At 51.1% G+C, this 21517-nt stretch overlaps 8 protein-coding genes across 8 annotated transcripts; 5 read left to right on the forward strand and 3 right to left on the reverse strand.

Moving 5' to 3' along the window:
• Positions 1-1050: 1050 nt before the first annotated feature.
• Positions 1051-2416, forward strand: L3040_002562 (uncharacterized protein; the record flags this gene model as incomplete). Its single annotated transcript, XM_007290622.1, has 3 exons — positions 1051-1231; positions 1622-1908; positions 2063-2416. The coding sequence occupies 3 exons, from the start codon at positions 1051-1053 to the stop codon at positions 2414-2416; spliced, it is 822 nt and encodes a 273-aa protein (XP_007290684.1).
• A 1896-nt stretch (positions 2417-4312) lies between these two features.
• L3040_002563 (uncharacterized protein) lies at positions 4313-5039 on the reverse strand (the record flags this gene model as incomplete). The annotated part of the gene is made up of 2 exons (XM_007290621.1): positions 4313-4483; positions 4566-5039. The coding sequence occupies 2 exons, from the start codon at positions 5037-5039 to the stop codon at positions 4313-4315; spliced, it is 645 nt and encodes a 214-aa protein (XP_007290683.1).
• Positions 5040-5546: 507 nt separating this feature from the next.
• L3040_002564 (uncharacterized protein) lies at positions 5547-7382 on the forward strand (the record flags this gene model as incomplete). Its single annotated transcript, XM_066155599.1, has 2 exons — positions 5547-6822; positions 6883-7382. 2 exons carry the CDS (start codon positions 5547-5549, stop codon positions 7380-7382), a joined length of 1776 nt encoding a protein of 591 aa, XP_066012583.1.
• Positions 7383-8100: 718 nt separating this feature from the next.
• Positions 8101-8800, reverse strand: L3040_002565 (uncharacterized protein; the record flags this gene model as incomplete). Its single annotated transcript, XM_066155600.1, has 4 exons — positions 8101-8143; positions 8338-8595; positions 8692-8724; positions 8781-8800. The coding sequence occupies 4 exons, from the start codon at positions 8798-8800 to the stop codon at positions 8101-8103; spliced, it is 354 nt and encodes a 117-aa protein (XP_066012584.1).
• A 329-nt stretch (positions 8801-9129) lies between these two features.
• On the forward strand, positions 9130-10770 carry L3040_002566 (uncharacterized protein; the record flags this gene model as incomplete). Its single annotated transcript, XM_066155601.1, has 2 exons — positions 9130-9180; positions 9256-10770. The coding sequence occupies 2 exons, from the start codon at positions 9130-9132 to the stop codon at positions 10768-10770; spliced, it is 1566 nt and encodes a 521-aa protein (XP_066012585.1).
• A 776-nt stretch (positions 10771-11546) lies between these two features.
• On the forward strand, positions 11547-15901 carry L3040_002567 (uncharacterized protein; the record flags this gene model as incomplete). The annotated part of the gene is made up of 3 exons (XM_007290618.2): positions 11547-11601; positions 11663-14500; positions 14550-15901. The coding sequence occupies 3 exons, from the start codon at positions 11547-11549 to the stop codon at positions 15899-15901; spliced, it is 4245 nt and encodes a 1414-aa protein (XP_007290680.2).
• Positions 15902-16945: 1044 nt separating this feature from the next.
• Positions 16946-17370, reverse strand: L3040_002568 (uncharacterized protein; the record flags this gene model as incomplete). Its single annotated transcript, XM_007290617.1, has 2 exons — positions 16946-17022; positions 17118-17370. The coding sequence occupies 2 exons, from the start codon at positions 17368-17370 to the stop codon at positions 16946-16948; spliced, it is 330 nt and encodes a 109-aa protein (XP_007290679.1).
• A 2047-nt stretch (positions 17371-19417) lies between these two features.
• Positions 19418-21476, forward strand: L3040_002569 (uncharacterized protein; the record flags this gene model as incomplete). The annotated part of the gene is made up of 3 exons (XM_007290616.1): positions 19418-20280; positions 20348-20429; positions 20487-21476. The coding sequence occupies 3 exons, from the start codon at positions 19418-19420 to the stop codon at positions 21474-21476; spliced, it is 1935 nt and encodes a 644-aa protein (XP_007290678.1).
• Between the last annotated feature and the right edge of the window lie 41 nt (positions 21477-21517).

Below are 21517 nucleotides of genomic sequence, written 5' to 3' on the forward strand. Positions count from 1 at the left end.
ATTGAGAAGGCTAGAATTCGAGGGTCTTCTTTCTCCAGGTACCGCTGTGTGAATATTCGACGGGATGAATTCTGTTGTGAATCCACCCACGTCAGTGGTCCCCGAGAAAAGTATTCCCTTGTACATACATACATACATACATACATACATACATGTAGGCTCCTTGTAACTCTCTTTTTTTTTAAAAAAAAAAACGAGAGAGGTGAATTTGAAAGACCTCGTGAATGAGGCCTCGCCTCGTCTTCTCTCGTAGTGCAGGCTAAATTCAACGAATGGGTCAGTCAGCTTTCCCTTTTATTTCCTTTCCCTCTCCTCGAGCCGTGTGTACTCACTCACTCTTTCTTAATCTTCACGTCGATCTTTATCAACTCACACAATACCTCCAACCTGCCTGGATTATTGTCTGATTCTTGAGTTGAGCTGAGTTGAGATTTGTGTTGGGTGGACTTGCCTCGATTTTTCCTCGACTCGAGGACAACACAATACAACTACAACTCGACGTCACTTTCTTCGGGAGGTAGCAGCCGACCCAAAAAGCAACCAAGCAACCAAGCAACCGTACTTTTGACTTTGGTTTGATTGTTCGACAAGGAGAAATAGTCCTTACAAAGGAAGGAAAGAAGAAAGGAAGAGAGGAAGAGAGAGAGACGCGCGAGGTGAGTGAGACTTGGCCAGGACGGGGATGCCTCGACTTCTTCGATTTCTTCGATTCTCTGATTCCTCAGCTTGACTTGACTCTGACACTGACACTGATATTTCATCGACGACCAGATCACGCTTTCTCTCTTTGTGATTAGCTTGATTAGCTTGACGCGGTTCGGCTCGGTTCGGTTCGTTTTTGACTCGATTCGACTCGACGCGAGGCCTCGACAGGAAGGAAGCACAGCTACGCTACACTACTCTCTCGACCTGATTCGTACATACGGATACGGAATATTGTGATACGTGCTACTGCATATTACACGTCGCGTCACGTCACGTCACGTTGCTGTCACGAAGAAGTTGAAGTTGCAGTTGGAGTTGGAGTTGAGTGGGAACACTAGCGCAATTATGCCGACTCGGACTTCAGAGATGGATGTCGGCGCTGAGCGTGATGGCGGTGGTGTGGAGGGAAAAGGAATTCAGTGGGAGTCTGGGAAGAAGGCCGAGGAGAAGGTGTTTAGAGAAGGGGGGTGGTGCGATGGGGACTGGGAGGGGAAGGGCGTGTGGTGGTGGGTATGGGTTACGGTTTGTATGTGTTTTTCTCTTGCTTCCTTGCTTCCATCATCTATTTTATCTCTCTCTCTTCTTCTTCTTCTTCTTCTTCTTCTTCTCTCTGGCCTTGGTTTTTTCTTTTCTTTTCTCCAACTGCTTTTTCACGGGGAATGGGTGAGATTCCGTTTGCGTAACCTCGGGGGGGGGGGGGGGGGGGGGGGATATTGTTTGGCTCTTCTTCACCAACGCACCGTTTGAGTCTTACCGTTCTTCAATTCTCTACCTTCTAACCTTCCGCACATGCAGAGTACACTTTCAAACGTCTCCCAAATTCCCCCTCCCTCCCTTTACACCAGACCAGCAAGGGCAAATCCACATACAAAATACAGAAGAATACAGGCTAATAAAAAACGATGCATACAAACAGTCATCCACAACCTCGTCGCCGTCTTCATCGCCTACACCCTGACGCGCATCAACAAGGCCATCATCTCATGGGTCACCTACCAGGATTTCATGCGGTGCCCGAGCGCGACGCTGGGTAGCAGGCTCTTGTTCGTGGTGCTGAATGTCACTCTGATGTGGAACTGGGTCAGGCAGATCCTGGAGGAGGCGAGCATCAATAAGATGGAGCGGATCGCGAGGGTGAAGGAGCAGGTGAGATGGTGGACGCGGGAGACGGAGCGGTTAGAGGGCGTGTTAGGTATGGTTAGAGTACGTCGGTCGTCCTTCTTTTTCCCGTATAACTTCATTGCTCCCCCCCACCCTCCCCCCCTATTTTTTTGGCTCATCTTCTCCTGATTGTCTTTCTCCAGGTATTCTTGACTTGTAACTTTCATGGAAATAAGCTGATGAGTGTGTTCTGTAGGACATCGAAGCCGAACACCAGCTCCTCTCGGAGACTCCCGCGCGCGGCCACCACCAGCACCATTCGAGTTCGCGCACCCACGACGTGGCCCAGACTGCCGATAGCGATGGCTGGATCGGGGACAAGACGCTAGAGAATATCGGTTCGCACATGGATGCTGGTAGGCAAGACGGCGAGGGTCAGAGTGAGAGTGCAAGCAGCGGCAGCGAAGATCCCAATCCCGGTGCGATACTCGCGAGAGTCGTGTCCGGAGTCAGTAGCTCAAGCCGTGTTGGTGCTCCTTCCGGTCGTGGTGGTGGCGGTGGTGGTGGTGGCGGAGCGAGATCAAGACGGGGTAGTGGCGTGAAGAGGTAGAGAGAGAGGGAGGGAGGATGGCTTGTTTATTGGTTGCCAGGTCTCTGATCTTCGGGAGCTTTGAGGCCGGAAGAAGGGATGGGTATGGAGAAATCAAGCCTGCTTCTGCGCTGATTTGAGTCTTGGGAAGGAAGAAAGGAAGATTTCTCTCTGGGCCGTCTAGTCTGAGGGCTGGCGGGCGCTACATACATACAGAGAGAGGATTATCCTGCTGGGGGAGAGGGGTTCGCTTGCACTGATGTCTCTACGAGAGAAATTAAAGCCTGTCTTTTTCTTTTCGGGAATTCTTTTTTTCAGCCTCAATAAGCTTTAGAGGTTTCCTAATTCCGACAAACAGGCAAGAAAAAAAATTCAAAAAAGTCCACGCCATTCAAACAAGATTCTTTTTCTTCTCTTTCTCAAGCTCTTATCTAAGTAATTTTGATTTTTGATGTTGATGTTGATGTTGATACTGATACTCTGCTTGGAGATCCTATTCAAGGAAATGGGTTAGAGCAGGTAGGCAGATGGATACTTCTTCGGCACGTAGGGATTCGATGCTCTATCAGACGTAATACGAGGGAGTAATAGCTCTAAACGCGAGCGATCCAATACCAACAAGCGGGGGGAGAGTGATAAGCGAGTCTTGGCATGGAAAGTACGCAATCCCCATTTTTTTTTACTTCGCAGTACATATTTACATACATATTAATAAAGTTAAGAATCTAAAACCTATAAAAAATAAGATGCTTTCCATCTTGAATCAAAATTTTTTTTTATTTTTTTTATATCCGAGTCGCGCCCGCTTTGAGACTAAGGATTATCGTTACCAAAAGAATACACTTATTCTACCTTCGCTAAAGCAGCTTCAATATCCACTTTACTAATATCAGTTTTCGTTGCTCAAGAATTGTATCGAAACACGTATTTAATCGCATAGATACACGGAGATTGAATATAATATATATGCGACGAGCTAAAGCGTGCAGCTCCGATTCTTAATATTGTTAAGTCTTCGAGTTCCCGGGCCTTGGCCGGTTCGTGCTCCTCCATGTAAAGCAGGCGTTGAAGAATTCCTTCTTTCTGATAACAGCAGGCATGGAGGCTGGATTGATGCTCGAGGAGTGTTGCCCGTTTGTGCCAAGCTTCCTCGCGCAGTAGTCGTTTCTGGGATACCATCCGGACGAGTTGAACTGTAAGACGGTGCCCGGCAGTCGCTTCGTATTCGTATCCCAGCTCCCAGTGGATCCATATGTCCAAAAAGCCATCGGAAAATTCGAGACTTTCGGGAAATCTTGATGTTTAGAAATCATTTGGCACCAAGTTACTCGTTGCTCTTAATTTGAAGCTGCCTGAGAAGAGAATATGGAATTGGAATCGCAGCTCCAATGGGGTTGAGCATAAAGTGCAAGAGAGAGAAATGCAAGAAACAATGAGCAAAAAAGAAGTCGCTCTTGATAGAGAGGAGTGCCACCCACAACAGCCTAACATTTTTGTAAGCAGCTTACGCTCGGCACTCAGGATTTCCGTAGTCGAAGTGATTATTCAACAGACGACAGGATAGCAGGGGGGCTGATTGGAATGACAAGTGGCTCTACTTCCTCTGCAGCCCACAGCAGTGAGAGGCTTTCCAGGACCAATCGTGAATCTACAACACTCAGGCGTCCGAGGTTGCATCAAGGGGGGGAGCTGGGAAGCGACCTGTCAAAGGCATCAATGGGTCCTGGTAGCAGATAGCAAACCTTGGTCTCCACCAGTCTCTGCCAATTCCACTCTCTTCGTAGGTCCTCCGAAAAGGCTGTGATTTTCGGGGTGCTCGAAGAGCTCGAGGCAGCATTGGTATTCCTCCGTAGACGCCGTGACTCCAGATGCTATGCTGATCACAATCCTCATTCCTCTCTCTACCAGATTCATCCTTCAGAATGGTTTCGCAACCTTCCTGCTCTCGCTCGCCCCGGTATCCGGATCCCGATACTCTTTCCAGCTAACCGGATACATCGGATTCCCTGCCTCGCTCGTGGCCATAATAACACCCAAGCTATTCGTCGCCGTCGAGAGGTAGTAGTTCGACTGGTCACCTAGCGAAACCTGTTCCCAATTAGTCATTTTTCATTCTTCATTATCCACTCTCCTATCTCGGTCCTCCCCCATCTCCCCCAAAAATACGCACCACGTTCGCCCTCACAATATCCCCCGGCCTAAAGCTCTCAAAGATCTTCACTTTATCCTTCTCCGTCGCGCGTACATCCTGCACGCGGATGATGCCCTGCCACTCCCCATCCAGCACCGTCTCGCCCACCACCAGTATGGCCACGGTCGCCTGCCGCGGCGCAATCCGGGTCACCCTGCACAGCACCGTGCTGTTGACCTCCGGCAAGATCTCCTTCTTTCCCGTCCCGCTCTCCCCAGCAGTAGTGAAATTCCGTTCAATGGAGAGGGTGGGGAGCGCGACGGGCGCGGCCGGCGTGATCTTTGTCAATCTCTTCTGCGGCCCGGCAGGCTTTGGAGGCACGGTCTTGGACACGGGCCCGAGGATGGAGGCGTACAGTGTGGAGTTGTGGACGTGGACGCCGGGGCCGGGGAGGTATTCGCTTGTTAAACCCAGCACTTGGCCGGGAATGGCGATACTTGTCGATTGAGCCATCGCGGTGGATGTTGTGGGGCCGTGAGAGGTGAGAGTGGTGGGAAAAGTGGTGGGAGAGGTGGCGGGATAAGTGGTGGGGTAAGTGGTGGGAGAGCAAGAGGTGAGGTTGGAAAATGCTTTGTTCGGAAACTTATCCGAAGTCTTGGCGGGATTGGCGAGCTCTTTATTTTACCCCGGGTAGAGGAAAGCCAATTACTTTAATCGGGCGAAGTACAGGTGCTATCTACCCCGCCATTCGCGCATATGTTGTGGACAAGGGGACGACGATGAGGATTTCGCGCTATCTTCCCAGCTATAAATTAGTTGGCATTGTCTGCAAGAGGTGAACAGAGAGAGAGAGAGAGATAGCTTCAGAAGCCGAACCCCAAAGCTCGCTTGCCTCTATTTACAAAAGTGATTCCTAACCAGCTTAAGTTCCTTCCCTTTCCCACCTCCGGATCATCGAGCTTGGATCTTCGATAGCTAGAAATCCTCTTTCTCCTCTATTTACATTCAGTCATCGCAAGGATGTCGGCCAAACACTTCATCAACGACCCGACTCGCCTCGTAAACACCGCCCTCCACGCCCTGACACTCACAAACCCCTCCATAGCCCTCGATGCCGTTAATAAAATCGTCTACCGCCGTCCAGGCCACGTCCCTCAAGTCTCCATCATCTCAGGCGGTGGCTCTGGCCACGAACCCTCTTTTGGAGCGTTCGTGGGCGCCGGACTACTCTCAGCAGGTGTAGCAGGCACGATCTTCGCCTCGCCCAGCGCGGAGCAGATTCGGAAAGCCATCATGTCGAGAGTTGACGGGGAAAGGGGGATTCTGGTCACGGTCATGAACTACACCGGCGACGTCCTCAATTTCGGGATGGGGGTTGAGAAGGCCAAGGCCACGGGCCTGCAAGTCGAGATGTTGGTCGTCGGCGACGATGTTGGGGTCGGGCGTGCTGCCGCCGGCAAGGTTGGACGGAGGGGCATTGCGGGAACGGTGCTGGTGCATAAGATTTCTGGGGCCCTGGCTGCACGAGGAGCTAGCTTGGAGGACGTGTATAAGGTTGCGAAGCTGACTTCCGAGAACCTGGTTAGTGTTGGCGCGAGTCTGGAGCATGTGCATGTGCCGGGGCGGACGCCGGTTGATCCTACTTCGGAGGAGAATCTGAAAGCGGGAGAGGTGGAGATTGGGATGGGCATTCACAACGAAGCAGGCAGTGAGAGGGCGAAAGTTGAGTTGCCGGAGTTGGTGAAGACGATGCTCTCGCAGCTGCTGGATTCGGCGGATGAAGATCGCGCGTTTTTAAATGTTAATTCGAACGAGGTTGTGCTTTTGATCAACAACTTGGGCGGTGTCAGTGTTCTTGAGCTTGGGGGTATCACGGCAGAGGTTGTTGGGCAGCTGGAGAAGAGCTACAGCATCAAGCCTGTGAGGATCCTGGCTGGGACCTACATGACGAGTCTGAATGGGCTGGGTTTCAGTATTTCGATATTGAATGTTGTGAACACGAATATTGGAGGACCGAGCATGATCCAGTTGCTCGATGACCCATCTGAAGCCGCCGGATGGACAGCACCAATTCGAAAAGAGACCTGGGAAGCAAGATCAAGCGAGACAAGAGAAGGCGTTGACGCCGAAGAAGAGCAAATCACGCCAAGTGAACTGAAGATGGACCCTGAGACTACGAAGAAAGTACTAACAGCTGGTCTGGAACGTCTGATTGCTGCTGAGCCAGATGTCACCCGATACGACACAGTAGTCGGCGACGGCGACTGTGGCATTGGACTCAAGCGTGGAGCCGAAGGCAAGTCCACGAAACAGCCCTTACTATTTAAACACAAACACATACTAATAACCCACTCAGCGGTTCTCGCCCTGTTCTCCAAAGATCCGCCCACAGACGACCCCGTCATCGACCTGTCCAAGATCGTACAAACAGTCGAGAACTCAATGGACGGCACCTCCGGCGCCCTCTACGCCATCTTCCTCAACTCCCTCGTCGCATCTCTCCGCGCTCTTCCTTCCGGCGCCCTCATCCCTAAACTCCTCGGCACCGCCCTCCAATCCGCCGCCACCTCCCTCTCAAATTATACGCCTGCCCAGCCCGGGGATAGAACTCTAGTCGACGCGCTGCATCCGTTCATCAAGACGCTGGCTGAGAGCGGCGACGTGAGAAAGGCGGCGGAGGCAGCGAGGAAGGGAGCCGAGAGCACGAAAGGGATGAAGGCTAGTCTGGGCAGGACGGTTTACATCGGCGGTAGCGGCTACGAGCAGGTTCCTGACCCGGGCGCATGGGGGTTGAGTGAGTTTTTTCTGGGAGTTGCGGGCGTGAAGGGGGGCGACGAGGGGTATGAATTTGTGTAGGCAGCCGCCCCTTCTTATGATATGAGCGACGAAACAATTACTATGGGTGGGGATGGGATAAGGGTTCGTGGTGAAACTGTACACGTTTTATATCCCTTTGCCGCGAGCAATGAATTTTCGACTTGGCCGAGTCTTGAATGCCCTAGAGTTTCTGGGACATTTGGTGCGATGTGCAACAAAGTATTCCAAGGAGTGAAAGACGGGATTTGAGGGCTGGGAATTGTCTATTGAACGGTGAACGTCTCTTCTGAATGTTCTGGGCACCCTTTGAAAATGAGCTCGACTAGTAACCAAAATAATATACGCACTACCTAATGACTTTAAGACAGTTCACTGGATACCTGGTCAATGTTTATATCACGAGAACAGCACACCATCGAGGAACGCATGGCGCAAAAGAAACTCGACTCGTGTGTCACCTGGTGTTGCATTCAGATGTATTCTTTCTCATTTATCGCATATCGTTTTGGTGGCTACGCCCTTTTCCTACCTAGGTAGCCTTGAGAACCCCATCGATCCGTGCGATCGATATAGCTAAATAGCTAGCCCATTCATGCAAAAGAAGCTCCCATTGAAGGTATCCCGCCAATTTTCGACGCCTGTTCTGAATTCCAAAAAAATCCCGACGACTTCGATTTTTTGCTGACCGAGCCTCGATTCCTTGGTGCATTGACAGTCTTGGTCTATCCATTGAGAAAAAAATAACAATAAAGGGCGTTCAGCTGAGGAGGACTAAGATGACGGAGTCACCTCGCAGAAACCTTGATAGTGAGATATTAGCCCATGATCCTCTCATCAAATCACTCCCGTCCCCGATCCTGAAGAACTCCTTCTGCCTTCAGATGCTCCCCCCCCATTTCCTCACCTCCCCTTCCCTTATCTGCCCTCCCTCCTCCCTCCTCCCACAGCATCTCCCTGCAAGATTCCAGCTCAAGAAAGAAAAGTCTCGACTCACATCTTACTGATAAACCGATCCTTGTTCACCGGGCGCCCCTTCTTCCCCCCGCTCGTCTTGGGCGCCTCCGTCCACATCTCCTTGACGTTTTCGAGCACCATGTTACAGTGCCGATCGAAAGCCTTCACGCGCGCCAGCAGCTTGCGATTGTTGCGGCAAGAGATCAGCACCTGGGTATGCGAGCGCACGGCGGTCTGCAGGATGGAGAGCGGACCCGAGGTAAATTCGTGTTCTTCGAGGGCGGCGATCTCGAACTCGCTGGAGCAGAGTGGTTAGCATCATGCCAGAGCAAGCGATTGGGACGGATATGGTCTTGGGTGGATGGAAACTCGAGGAGATGGGGGAAGGGCGTACGTGAGTTCTTGACGCGGCTTGGCGAGGAGTTCTCTGTGTATATATTAGCTTTTGATGTCTGGTGGTGCCAGGGGAGTGGAGGATTATACTGGATCTTTGCGTCGGCCATAGTGTTGGTATTGTTGTGTTTTGTCGTGCTTCCTACCCAAATTCGCAGCCTTGCTCTGTATTTGACGTCGAGCTCTCAAAAGTTCGCGATAGCGCTAACACCCACTCAGGGCTTAGCGCCCGAGCTTAAATTTGTGGGGAGTAGAGTCCCGAGCTTGGAAAATCAATCCGAAGTGTTTGAGCAAATTGTGGAAAATTCCTGAACTCTGGACGTCCTCTTGTGTTGCTGCCCGGTTTCTTTCTCCGAGCTTGTTTCTAATGTTGAAGAAGGCGTTGTTTAGGGCGGCGAGACCGTGTTGCGGGAACTTCCCTACCAGGACCATTGTTACGATGCCGTTGAGGGCAAAGATCACGAATCCTGCTTTCGCAGGGCGGGCGCAGGTATGGATTTTTCATATCTACCTACTTCTCGAACACCGTCGGATCCGGGAAAGTCCAGGGACTGATTGGGAATAGATGTCTACAGAAAACACCCAGGATGGGCGAAGGTTTCGAAGAGTGAGATTGGAGAAGAAACCAGAGGTTATCAAGGAACTGCCAGGCGACGAACCGGAAGATGTTCTCTTCGATACCCTGTACGGCGTGCGGACTATTGAGCTTAACAAACAGGCCACGCTCAATTCACTCGATGGATCGATGGTCAGGAAAATCATACCGAGGCTACAGGAGTGGGCGAAGTCGGACATGGCGAATGTGGTGATCATCAAGGGCGCTGGACGAGCATTTTGCGCTGGCGGAGACGTAAAGCATCTTGCACAGGATAACGCAACGGGAGAGGAAGGAATGCAGAGATCCACGGATTACTTCGCACTGGAATATAAGCTGGACCACCTTATTGCTACATATAGCAAGCCGTATGTTGCGTTTATGGATGGGATTACGATGGGTGGTGGTGTCGGGCTGAGTATCCACGCCCCTTTCCGGATAGCGACGGAGCGGACAGTGTTTGCTATGCCGGAGACGACTATTGGATTCTTCCCAGATGTTGGAGCCAGTTTCTTTCTATCTCGGATGGTGGGGGGTGTTGGAACGTACCTGGCACTTACCAGTGAGCGGTTGAAGGGCGTCAATGCTTTCTATGCCGGGATTGCCACACACTACATACACTCTACCTCTTTACCTGCTTTGGAGCGACGATTGGCTGAGCTCAGATTCAAGGACTACGACACTAAGCAGCAGAGGCTTGAGCTGATCGATGCGACAATTGAAGAATTTTGCACCGGCTTGCCTCATGACGAGCCCATGCTTATCAAGGGTAGTTTGAGGGAGGCTATCGATCGAGTTTTTACGAAGACGAATGTGCCCGATATCATCACGGCTTTGAAGGCCGAGGAGGGTGAGACCAAGGAGTGGGCGGAACAAACGCTGAAGACACTGCATCGGAGGTCACCAACCAGTGTGCACGTTACGCTTCGGCAGATGCAGCTGGGCAAGGACTGGGGTATCTTGACCACCTTCCAGCGGGAACACGCGATGGCTGCGAAATTCATGCGTCATCCTGATTTCACGGAGGGCGTGCACTCGTTACTTATCCGAAAAGATGGCGTGCCAAAGTGGCAGCCGGCCTCGCTGGAGGATGTCGAAGGCGACATTGCGACCCCGTTTTTCGCCATGGAGCCAGATTCGGCGTTGCGGCTGCTGAGTGGTAACGACTACAGACGGTATCCGTACGAATTTGGACTCCCTACAGAAGGCAAGGTTGAAGCTGCCGTGATGGCGGGTGCAAATGACAGAGAGCAGGTTCTGGGGCATTTCCTAAAGCAGAGAAAGGGTAAGCAGGGTGTGCGCGAGGTCGTTGAGGAAATTCTGGCGAGAAGGACTAGAACACAGGCTCTTGGCGGCTTGGCCTGGATCACGGCCCCTGGAGCTGAAGAGACGAAGAAACCCGAAGAAGCACCACAGGTAGAAGAAGCACCTCAGGTAGAGGACGCCCCTCAGGTAGAGGACACACCAAAGGTGGAGCCTCAGTGAGATGTTTACGTTGGTGGCGAAGGGTGGGGTTGTATGATATGATGGTGAAGGTGGTGATTGACGGAATCGCGGATGTTCCGGTATCTGTTTGTATATTAGCGATTGCATCGAGATGGTAATCCAAAACCATCTGCATAGAGGAATAGAAAATGATTTAATATCATGTGATGGAACTGGTGCCCTGGAAGCCTAAGCCTTAGCGCGAAAATGCGAGGAATCCTCTGCCAGAATGGAGGTATAAATCAAAGCCGTACCCAGCTGGTGAAATCTGAAAGATCCTTGAAGACTTGAGCTCCATATAAGCCTGAGGCATCACAATTTTTCGAGGCGCGTTGCGCTCAATCCCACGCGTCTATTGGTTGTCGGAAGCTACATCAACAAGCTCCGACATCTTCAACTCCGTTCCAGCCATCCTACGACTGCGACATCACTCCTTCTTCGAAACTCTTCATATGCCTTCTGACAATTCCTATTATTTTCCGTCTAAGGTTAAGGAGGATTACATTTGAAAGATCTGTTTTACGAATACTCTGCGTGCTGTAAGTCGCGAGCAACGTGAATTACGGTATGGCCCTAGCCACTACAACCTCACCTTTTCGACGACTCCACACCTGATCGATCTACCCTATACCTCTACAACGCTCTCGAAATCCGATCCGAATATTCCGCACCATAAGAGTACAAGAATCAGAGAACCAAAGGAGGGACGGGGTGTATCTGCTACACCGACAGGGATACCTCTTGCCTGGCAGAATAAACAGTCACCAACTTCGGCAATGTCTTCTAATGGCAGCGAAAATGAAGACGGGGTGTCTGTCCGGGATATGAGACGTAAGCATAGTAGCTTTAAAACAATATTGAAGCGCAGTACTGATTCCGTCTGGACATACAGTGAAAGTTCTCTATACCTTCGACGACAAGAACCAGACCAATTGCCTGGCACGATGGCCCCACGTCCTACAGGTACAGACAGTAGCCATGGACGAGGCGACCAGCATTGGAGTTATTGAGTTGAAGATCTGTATAGACGCTATTGTACAATGTAGTCCTGAATTGGTCGCTCGGCTTGGCCAGGACTATACCGTGTACGCATACGATTATTCCGAGTACGATAATCCTCTTGTTGGTCAAGGCATGCTATCCAGAGCATTGTCTACAGCCTCTCCAACACCTGGAGCTCCCGCCGGTCAATCGAGACAGCTTATCACAGGACGCGTATGCAAGAATATCATGGGCCTATTCAGCAATGGGGTCAAGGAGACGCTTGAGGTAAAGCTGAGGCTGGTACCTGTGCCTACCATGTTGCAGGGAGAGTACCAGAATACGATGGGGAGATATAGGGAGATGAATAAGGCGGTGCCACCTGGATCCGACCTTAATGAGTGGAATTCGTTCATGCAGTCAAATCCAAACCTTGGCCAGATGGCGAAGAAGATCTCTCCCGCTCCTATGATAAACCCCAACATGAGAGATGGGGCGAGTATGGAGGTTATGAACCAGTTGTTAAGCCCGCACTCGCAACAGCCGATTATGCAGGATCTCTTCAACCAGCAACAATTTGATCAGGCAGCTCAGTTCAGTCAGCAAGCTTGTTTCAACCAACAGCCTCAGTACAACCAACAGCCGCAGCTGAACCATCAACCGCAGGTCAACCATCAGCCTCAAATGAGCCAAAACCATTCCCTTCCGGTCCACCAGCCTAGCTCCACGCCACTAAACCCGGCTGGCTTTACACCTGTCAACGGCGAGAAATCAAGAAATGAGAGCCAGGAACCTGTGGCAGTGAGCGACATGGGAAATAAGACGTCGAGGCCATCTTCGAGGGTATCCGTCAAGAGACCTAGGGCTAAGAAACCCAAGGTTAATACTGCTGTTGGCGGAAACACCTCTGGATACGAAGAGGGAACAGATGGAGATGATGGATCAGCCCCGAAGAAGCGAGCCAAGGTTACGAAGACCAGTTGGGACGGCAATGCGAGCTTGGGTATCAACTCAGACTCTCTCAGAGTTGCAGCTGGTACCTCCGGGTCATTGCGTCTCTTCAGACCAATTGCCATGAGTGGCCAGATGCAAGCTGGTGGTCCTCCTGGCTCCCATCTCGTGGAAATCCCACGCGCGCCTACCCCCGTGCCCAGAATTCACAATCAACACATCCCAAGTCAGCCCCAAAGCTCTCTCCGCCCTGCGTCTAGTGCGTCTCAAAACCCTCCTCCTCAGAGCCAATCTCTTCACCCCTCATTCCAGACCCGAGAAGATCAAGTCAGACGATCTATTGAGTCAGCCCATCCTTCTCCGGACCGGTTCAGTCCTGTTGAGACGCCAATTGACATGGGATCTTCACCCCCTGCCATGAGAACTAGACTACCATCTTCCATGCACTCCAGTCCACCATGTCCTTCAAGTCCTGTCCTTCCACAGATGCCAAGAACAGACTCTGGATTCATGAGCGGCTCAATGGATGACCTATTCGGAGAAGAAGAGGCAGAGTGTCCTGCTGACGATGGTGAATTGGAAATCGTGACACGAGAGGAGTTCGAGCAAGGAGCTGCTCATCACAGAGCACAAAACCCACCCGAGGGAAGCAACTTCAACTTCATCATTCAAGAGGAGGTGCCTGGCCCCCCAGAGCTACTGCCTACTCGTATGCCAGAAATTGGTTCTCAAAGTCAGGTCGAAGGCATAGCTAAAGCTGTAATGGGTTACGCTAATGGCAGTGTGGTATCCGAAGATGGCCAGGTCCTTCCCCCCTTGAAGAAGGGTAATCGTGCTCCTATGCGTCGAGCGATGAGCCAGCCCGATAGCAGACAGCCACAATACCAGGCTCAGAAGTCTTCTCTGGGCCCTGGGCTACGGGATACGCGCTCAACACTGCCTGAAATTCGGCCACATCCGCAGTCAATGTCGCAGCCCCCACCCGATCTTCCGTGCCCTACTGGTAATTTCATGAACGGTATGCCCATGAATGGTCTCCCAGCTCCAAATTCTCAATATGCAAGTTATGAACAAGCTCGGAACCCTCATATCTCTGCACCTGCGCCTCAAAACACTCCACACCCTGCCATTTTACAAACAAATTCAAAACTTGCGCAAAAGTTAGCTCCCGGGCCAGCACCGAGCCAACCTCTATTAGCACCTGCTCCTGCTTCTGCTCCTGCTTCCGCGTCAGCACCTCTGTCAAGACCAACATCTAGATCGGGAATGATGGTTCGGACAGCTTCCATGGGATCGCTGTCACTTCCGCAAGCCCCTTCCAGCGACCCTGTTCTGCCTCCACCTGTTCTTCACCAATCTCAAATACGGCCAGCAGCTCCCCAACCAGCCTCCGAGGCTCCTACGCCGTCTGCGAATCATATGCAGCAGCAGAAGGCTCCCGTCATGACTTATCAAGGCCCACCGCCACCAAGACATGATAACATGGTCTACAAGCCGAAGGAAATCAAGAAGGATTATATCAAGAAAAAGCTCGAGCTCGCGATTGCCAACGGCGAAATGCCTCCGTATTGTGCGAATTGTGGAGCTGTCGAGACTCCCACCTGGAGAAAGGCTTGGTCTCAGGACTTGGATGGCGAGCCTGGCTATCACGAGTACTCGGACAAACCAGGCCGTGTCACTGCGATCATCATCTTGGAGCGCGATGAGGAAGAAAAGCCGACAAAGTATAGACTCGTGAAGAAGTCTCTTGGCGATGGAGAGATGCAAACAGAATTTCGTGAATTTATTTTGTGCAATCGTAAGTCGCGCTAATGCTGTTTCTGGCGGCTCGGAACTAACTGGGGCAGCTTGTGGCATCTGGATGTCTAAATACAAGGCCCAGCGCCCCTCGAATATGTGGGAGAGTAACGGATTGATGAGACCTCGAGGAGAAAACAAGCCTCCAGGAAACAAGAGAAAACCCACGACTCAGCGATCGAGGGCTAAGAAAGGGCAAGTCGCAATCCCAACGTCTGAGGCTAATTTCCCCATGTCGGATATACCCGCTTCGGATGCCAATTTCCCGATGTCTGAAGCTCCTGGTACTGGAAAGCTTGATGGTGTTTCTTCTGGCGACGCGAGAGGTATACAGCAGCCAGCTCCTGTCAACACAGAGCGAGAATATCGTTCACGATCGACCAGTGCTCAACCTAAGAGGAAACTGCATGCCATGACATCTGATGCTGCTTCCGCCGCTCTGAGGCGCGCTATTCAGTCTAGTCCTGCGAGGTGGATTGGTACTCAGCGAAGTCCCATCGATGTTGAAGATGAGCCTGCTAGGTTTGCTCCCACTCGAAGATTACTATTCCCATCTCCAAGAAAGGACGGCTCGCCTAAGTCGTTAGGAGAGGTGGAAGTAGACGTTCAGGTTACTACTGCTGCCACCGAGTTCCACTCACCACAGGAAAGCATGACCGAGGTGCAAATTCAAGACAAGGAGAACTGCCCGCCAGTGATTGACGATGACAATGTCGATGCCGATCTTCTCCAGCTCTTCGAGGAGGAGATGGCGAAGGGTAATGAAATCGAGCGTCCTTCTACACCAGTCCAAAAGACACCCACTCAGAACCCGTTCAAGACACCAACCCGTCCGACTCCTAGCCACAGACCCATCACTCGCAGCGTGTCTCGTTCGATTCGTTCAGCCAGATCTAGGCGATCCGCCAATTCACCAAGCCAACTCCGAATATTTGACCGAACTCCCACGCGAACACCAAGAACAGGAACCCGCCGTCGCTCACCTCGGAACGAAGACCCCCTCTTCGAGTCTCCTTTCACCCAGACCCTCAATCAACTCATGGCCGAAGCCAACAACCAGGAGTCTCCCTCCCGCCCGCACACCGACCTGGAACTCGATTTCGACTCTCTACCTGATCTCGGCCAGCAACACAACGTCGACCTGGACTTCAACCTTGAAGATTTCTACTCCACGGACGTGCCAATGCCGAGCTCCCCGCCGGCGGGATTCGGGCTGTATGAGGACCCAGCTATGCGGGAGCAGCTTGGGGGGTATGACCATGCGGTTGGGACTCTACTGAATAAAGGAGGTGATGAAGATGAGGATATGCATATTAAAGAGGAGCCGGGGATGTCGCCTACGAAGATGCCGGAGGCGAGAAAGCAAGTATGTGGAGAGGTGACGGGTGAGCAAAACGTTTGAGTGTGGATGAGAGGTCGAAGCACGATTTGCTGTCTCTTTTAAAGAAAACAACGGTGGTAAGTTTTTTCACAGCGCGGCGTTGTGGTGTTGGATTACTGTCTTCTTGAAACGGACTTTGGATGCATTGGCGGAGTTCTGGGTATCCTGAGCGGCTGGATGTAAATTTACAATTGCATTTGCATTTTCATGGGCGAGGAAAGCCCCTTTTCTTCTTTGATTGAGCATGCTTTGCTAAGATAGATAGATGCATTGAGGGAGCATCATGCACATGGTAAGATAGGTACAGATAATGTATGCAGGATCAATTACCAAGTACCATGAATACACCAGCATGTGAGAATTGAGCAGATTAGAGTAGATTGGTTCTACAATACAAGAGTTTCGTCTCCTTTATTGCATTTTAGAGGTAGTAGGGGGGGGATTTAGGTGACATATTGTTTTCCATTCTGGTCAAGTAAAGTAATTGGAATCTGATTCGTAGGGAGGACTGCGAGAGGATGGATGTGATGCTAGGCATTGCTTATGCGATAATATTTATGCCCAAGTATTATAGCGTCAAGGATGCAGTTTTTTGGTGGGGGGGGGGGGGGGGGGGGAGGGGGTGTCCTATGTACCTGTCTTTTTTACCATAGAAAATAAGAAAAGAAAATAAGCGGAATTGATTTTCGAAAGTGCTGTGCTGGCTTTATGATTTTTAGTTTTGTGGTTCTGTAGTTTTGCGGTTTTATTATAAGCCGATCGATGGAGCTTCAACCATATAAGCAAACCTGCCGGCTCCACCTGTCCCGCCTTGCCTTTCCGTAACCATGCCGTAACCGCGCCGTAACCGTGCCAGTGAGTGCGTACTAAGTTTTTTCCTTAACCTGATCTCCTCTGCGATGTCGCTAGTCCGTGCTCCTCTTATCCCATTGAGCAAGCAGGCAAGCAGGCAAGCAACGTGAAAAAGCTCACCAGCGCAGCCGGCGTAGGGATAAATCCATCTCCATCTTCATGTCCATGTCCATTTCTATCATTCACTTATGCAGAGATGCGTTTGTCGGGCTCCTATGCGGCAGCGGCGTAAAAGATCTCCTTGTACCGATGCGTGGCGTCGACGACGGCTTTGATAGCTTCCATGTCGACTGCGGGGGAGAGAGAAAGAGAGTTAATGTAAATTCTACAATGTTTACTAAAAAAAAAAAAAAAAAGGGAAAAGAAAAAAGACAGATAAACTCACCCTCCCGACCCATATCCAAAGCCATGAGCACCTTCACGCTCAAATCCTGGTTCACCTTGCCGACGACCTCGACCGCGTGGCCGACGGTCAGGTGGGCGTCGCGGTTCAGGTGCGCCGTGACGACGCCATCGCTGTCGATCGTGGCCGACTCGCCGCGCAGCTGCATGACGCGGCCGGTGAGGCGGATAGTGCGGTTCGTGAAGGCGTCGAGGTAGGGGGCGGTGATGCGTGGGGTGGAGGTTGGGTCGGCCATTGTTTTTTTTAGGGGGGAGGGGGGTATTCTAGATGGGAAGTGGAAAGGGAAAGAAGGGTTGTTTGGGAGAAAGGAGGGGGGAGGTAGAAGTGGTTGGTTTTCGTCGTGGGGTGTTCGGTGTGATGATGTTGGTCGGGTAGGAAGGGTTGGAGTTGGAAATGTATGGGCCGGGTTGGATTGGAGAATGGAAAGTCGCGTTGTGAAGCGCGAGAGTCGCGCGTCGCGGGAAGTATATCACGTGAGTACCCGCTTGTTCAGACTTCCTTTTTTTCCCCTAGTCTACACGATTTGGATGGAGTTTTTCGGGATTGAGAAAGGCACAATTGGTTTTCTAGCTGGTACGAAAACAAGAGAGGTAAAAATTTTCGCTTCTGAAGTTGCGGAGAACAGAGAAAGTAGATGAATAGATTAAATGAAACTTCGCACGTTCATTTCCCCCTCCCCCCTCTTCTCTCAGCTGCAAATCAAAGCAGAAATGGTAAGCGAGAAGTCAACAAACAAACAAGCAAACAAACAAACAAACAAACTCGTCACAAAGAAGTAAGTAAAGGGAGCAAAGGAAAAGTTGATATCGCGATGCGAAATACCTCCGTTTTTTATTGCTCTAATGCAGGAGTTTTACTTTCACTTTTCTGCATTTGCGAAATGGAAGATCTGAATGTAATTTCATGCTATGCTTATCCGTTGATTTTATACATATTTTCGTTCATTGACTTGGTCTCCGACTTGATTTTGTAGAGGGGTAGGGAGGGGGGTATTGTAAGCCATATCATGTCTCATTCTGCCGTGTTTTTATCACTAGCATTCTTTTTGCTCAGACGCATGGAAACTCAATTGAGGCTTGACGTTATAATCAGAAATACGCTGAATGAAGTTGGAGTTTTGTAGTTTGTGGTCGTAATCGTGGTGAGCTTGTGCATGCATGCGTGGCTGAATGCCAACGCACCCGTGAGATCTGCCAAGTAAGCCATGAGATGATTCGTAGGCATCACAGCATCTCAGGAGTCAGCATGCTTAGCGAGCTCGCGATCTGATGATAATCCTGACTGCTTGTCATACCTACTCGGTATAACCTCTGTATAAGCTCTGAGGAATCCTGTATGATGAGGGTAGGGTAGCGAGCGATAGGTGGATTTCCCCGGAATCCAAGGAACGGAAGATCCACGCCCGTTTCCCACGAGGTGAGCCTTCTTCCCATGTGATCGTTCTGCCGTGTATGAAAATGGCATCTTCAGCCGTCCTTTTGAGAATTGAGCGAAGAGATAGAGGCAAACGGAATGCATCGTCGCAATTGGGCGAGCGGAAAATTGCCTTGCTTTATTCCCCATCCAGCACTTTGCATGAATACCCCACACGTCGCGATTTGACAATGGATTGTTACATTGCATGCGAGGCGGATGCTGACAAGTCCCTTCAGGCCAGTGACACACACCCTGGGAGACAGTATGGCTGAGGACAGGGAGGAGGACTCGTTGTCAAATGGATTTTGTTTGTTGGAGCTGCTTCGCGAGGTTGAATTGGAGGCAGAGCGGTGTGGTGATGGCGATGGGCTGATATCTGGGATAGTGTGGATGATGGCTGCAGATATCTGATGGATGGAGTTCGAGGCCTCATTTTTGGGGATCTGGACAATTCCTCATCGTGATGTGATGCATACAGCCGTAGCGAATCGAATTGTAGGGGCTGGGCTCCGGTGCAGAGGGATCCTACTTGCAACTTATGGATCAGTATAGAGCCAGATAAAAATATAGGGCGGTAGCTCCCACTATCTTCCTGATAGATGGAACACACAGCTTCCTCCTCCCGCGATTCATTCGTATCTATTCCATGGGTGGAGACTCGAACCACAGGTTGTCGAGCGGAACAGAACGTGAAGTTTCTATATCCCATTCTACTCTTGGTTCAATCTCAAGATTCCTGCGAAGATCAAGAAGGAGCAATCAAGAAGAGAGACGGGTATGGCTGCCAGTAAACTCTGATCGTAACCTCCAAATATTATCAATCAGTCCTCACTGATGAATGTCAGATCCAACAGTTTTCCAACAAGATGCCGAAGCACAGAAACCAGCGACTCGATGCCGATCAAGAGGGCGATGAGAGCACAACTGGTAGCGGCAACGGTAACGATTCGAATCGGAACAGAAATCAGAAGAATGGAAGAGCCGAGCCTCACTACGATGAGGTGAGAAGCAACGGAGGCACTTCCATGGCTACGTCGCAGGCCCCAAATGTGAGCCTCGCTACCACCACCACCAAGAATACCATTCGGCAGATGAGAGACTTGGTTAGCCTGTATGAGTTGAACGTCCAAGCAATCGAGGAGGCCGAGACCAACCGCCAAAAGATTGTGACACTAGAACTGCTATGCCAATCCAAAGATGCAGAGCTTAGGAAACACAAGATCACGGTCGAAACTCTCGGAGCTTTCAACGATGAGAAAGATGCAAGGCTCCGAGAAGAGAGGGACCATGTCAAGAGGGAAAGAGAGGTGATCGAAATGGAGCGGGAAAAGCTCGAGAGGGCCAAACAGAATGAGAAGAAGAGAAAAGAGATGAACGAGGCCATACAAGCAGCAGAACTAGAAAAAGAGCGGAAGAAGCTTGCAGCAGACCAAGAAAAGAGTTTCAAAAGCCTTCGAGAAGGCTTGGAGCAGCAATGCCTCCAAAAAGTTAACAGTAGCAAGAAGGAGCTTTCAGACTTGGAATCCAAGAACAAAGAGCTTCGAGCAGCTCTCCAGACACAGCATACCCAGATACAGAAATGCGAAGAGCAGTTGAAGCTGACCCGGACCAGGTGCGAGGATTCCGAGCTTGCCAAGGAAGCACTGAAGAAGAGAGAGCACATGTTGAAAGCAGAACTGGATGGCAGGAAGGTTGAGTTCGGACTGACGACCAAGTCGCCCGAATTCTTGTAGGTCTTTTTTCCTAGTGGATTATCTCAGTTGAAGAGAGCCCATGACTGACTGGCTAGAGTGTAGTCGGGAGAAATTCGCCGACCTGGCAAATCAAGTCAAGTCGGTATCCGAGCAGTTTTGCCTGGATCTGGTGCAACGGGAACAGGTACGCCCCCATTCCCGAATGTTTCATTTCCATGACCAGTGCTGACCGCTAACCAAGGAATGGAAACCGATCCACGACAAGCTTACAGAGCTGGACGCGTGCTTCGCTTCGGTCCCAATCTCGGAGAGTGACGACTCGAAGATGCTTCGCACCGCTCACGTTCGACGTCTCATCTCATCTAAACTGCACAAGATCATCCTGCAACCGTTCTCCTCGGACATGAACAGCCAAGGAGATAATAAAGCGTCCGTCGAGCTGCTTCGTAAAATCATGGTTTCCTTGAGCGAATGCGGTCCCGGCACTGGCAGGCACGCAGCAACAGTCTTCAGAACCCTTGCCATTCACGGTCTGCAGTGCAAGCGCGCCGATCATACTGGCACGTCGGACCACCCTCCGAGATTGTATGCTGCACGCGCAGAAGCGTTTATCCAGTCTGTGATGCCGGTTCTGTCTCTACTCACCCCAGGAACCCAACAGCCAGCTCTGAAGGATGCGCTGGTCTCCCTCGCAGAATCTGCAATCTCGGTCTGGGAGCTTGCTCAGACCGATGAGAACTTGGACATCACGGTATCGCTGGATCTCAACCCTTCGCTCGAGGCAAAATGGCGTTCGTCGGAGTTCGACGCGGGTGCCACTCCGGACGCCTGGGTACCCTCGACACTTCGTCGCATCTTCACCCTCTTCCCAACCGTTCTGGCCAAGACGGCCTCGGCCGCTGAGGATCCAGCTATGAGTATCCCAGGAGGATTCGAGCAGTCGGGCCCAGAGATGGTCTGGCAGGAAATCTGCATCCATGATGGTATCGGCCTGGCTGAAAGTTCGGCGCTGGTTTGGCGGGGGAAAGAGGAGCAAGAGCAGAGGGAGGAGGATGAGGTACAGGAGAGACTGAAACGTGAGATAGAGGATAAGAGGAGGGAGCTAGATGTTCGGGGCAAGGCGAAGTCGCAGAAGACTGGCTCGGTCTCGGTCTCAGTCTCGGGTCCATCATCGTCTCCAAGCTCGAGTTGGAGCATGGCTGGTGGAAATAGGACGTCGCCCGAGGAGTGAATATGAAGTAATTAGGGTTGTTGGACCCGCACAATACTATT

This window comes from Drepanopeziza brunnea (genome assembly GCF_022702325.1).
Source record: "Drepanopeziza brunnea f. sp. 'multigermtubi' strain 214-2 chromosome Unknown ctg3, whole genome shotgun sequence".
Classification (NCBI taxonomy): Eukaryota; Fungi; Ascomycota; class Leotiomycetes; order Helotiales; family Drepanopezizaceae; genus Drepanopeziza; species Drepanopeziza brunnea.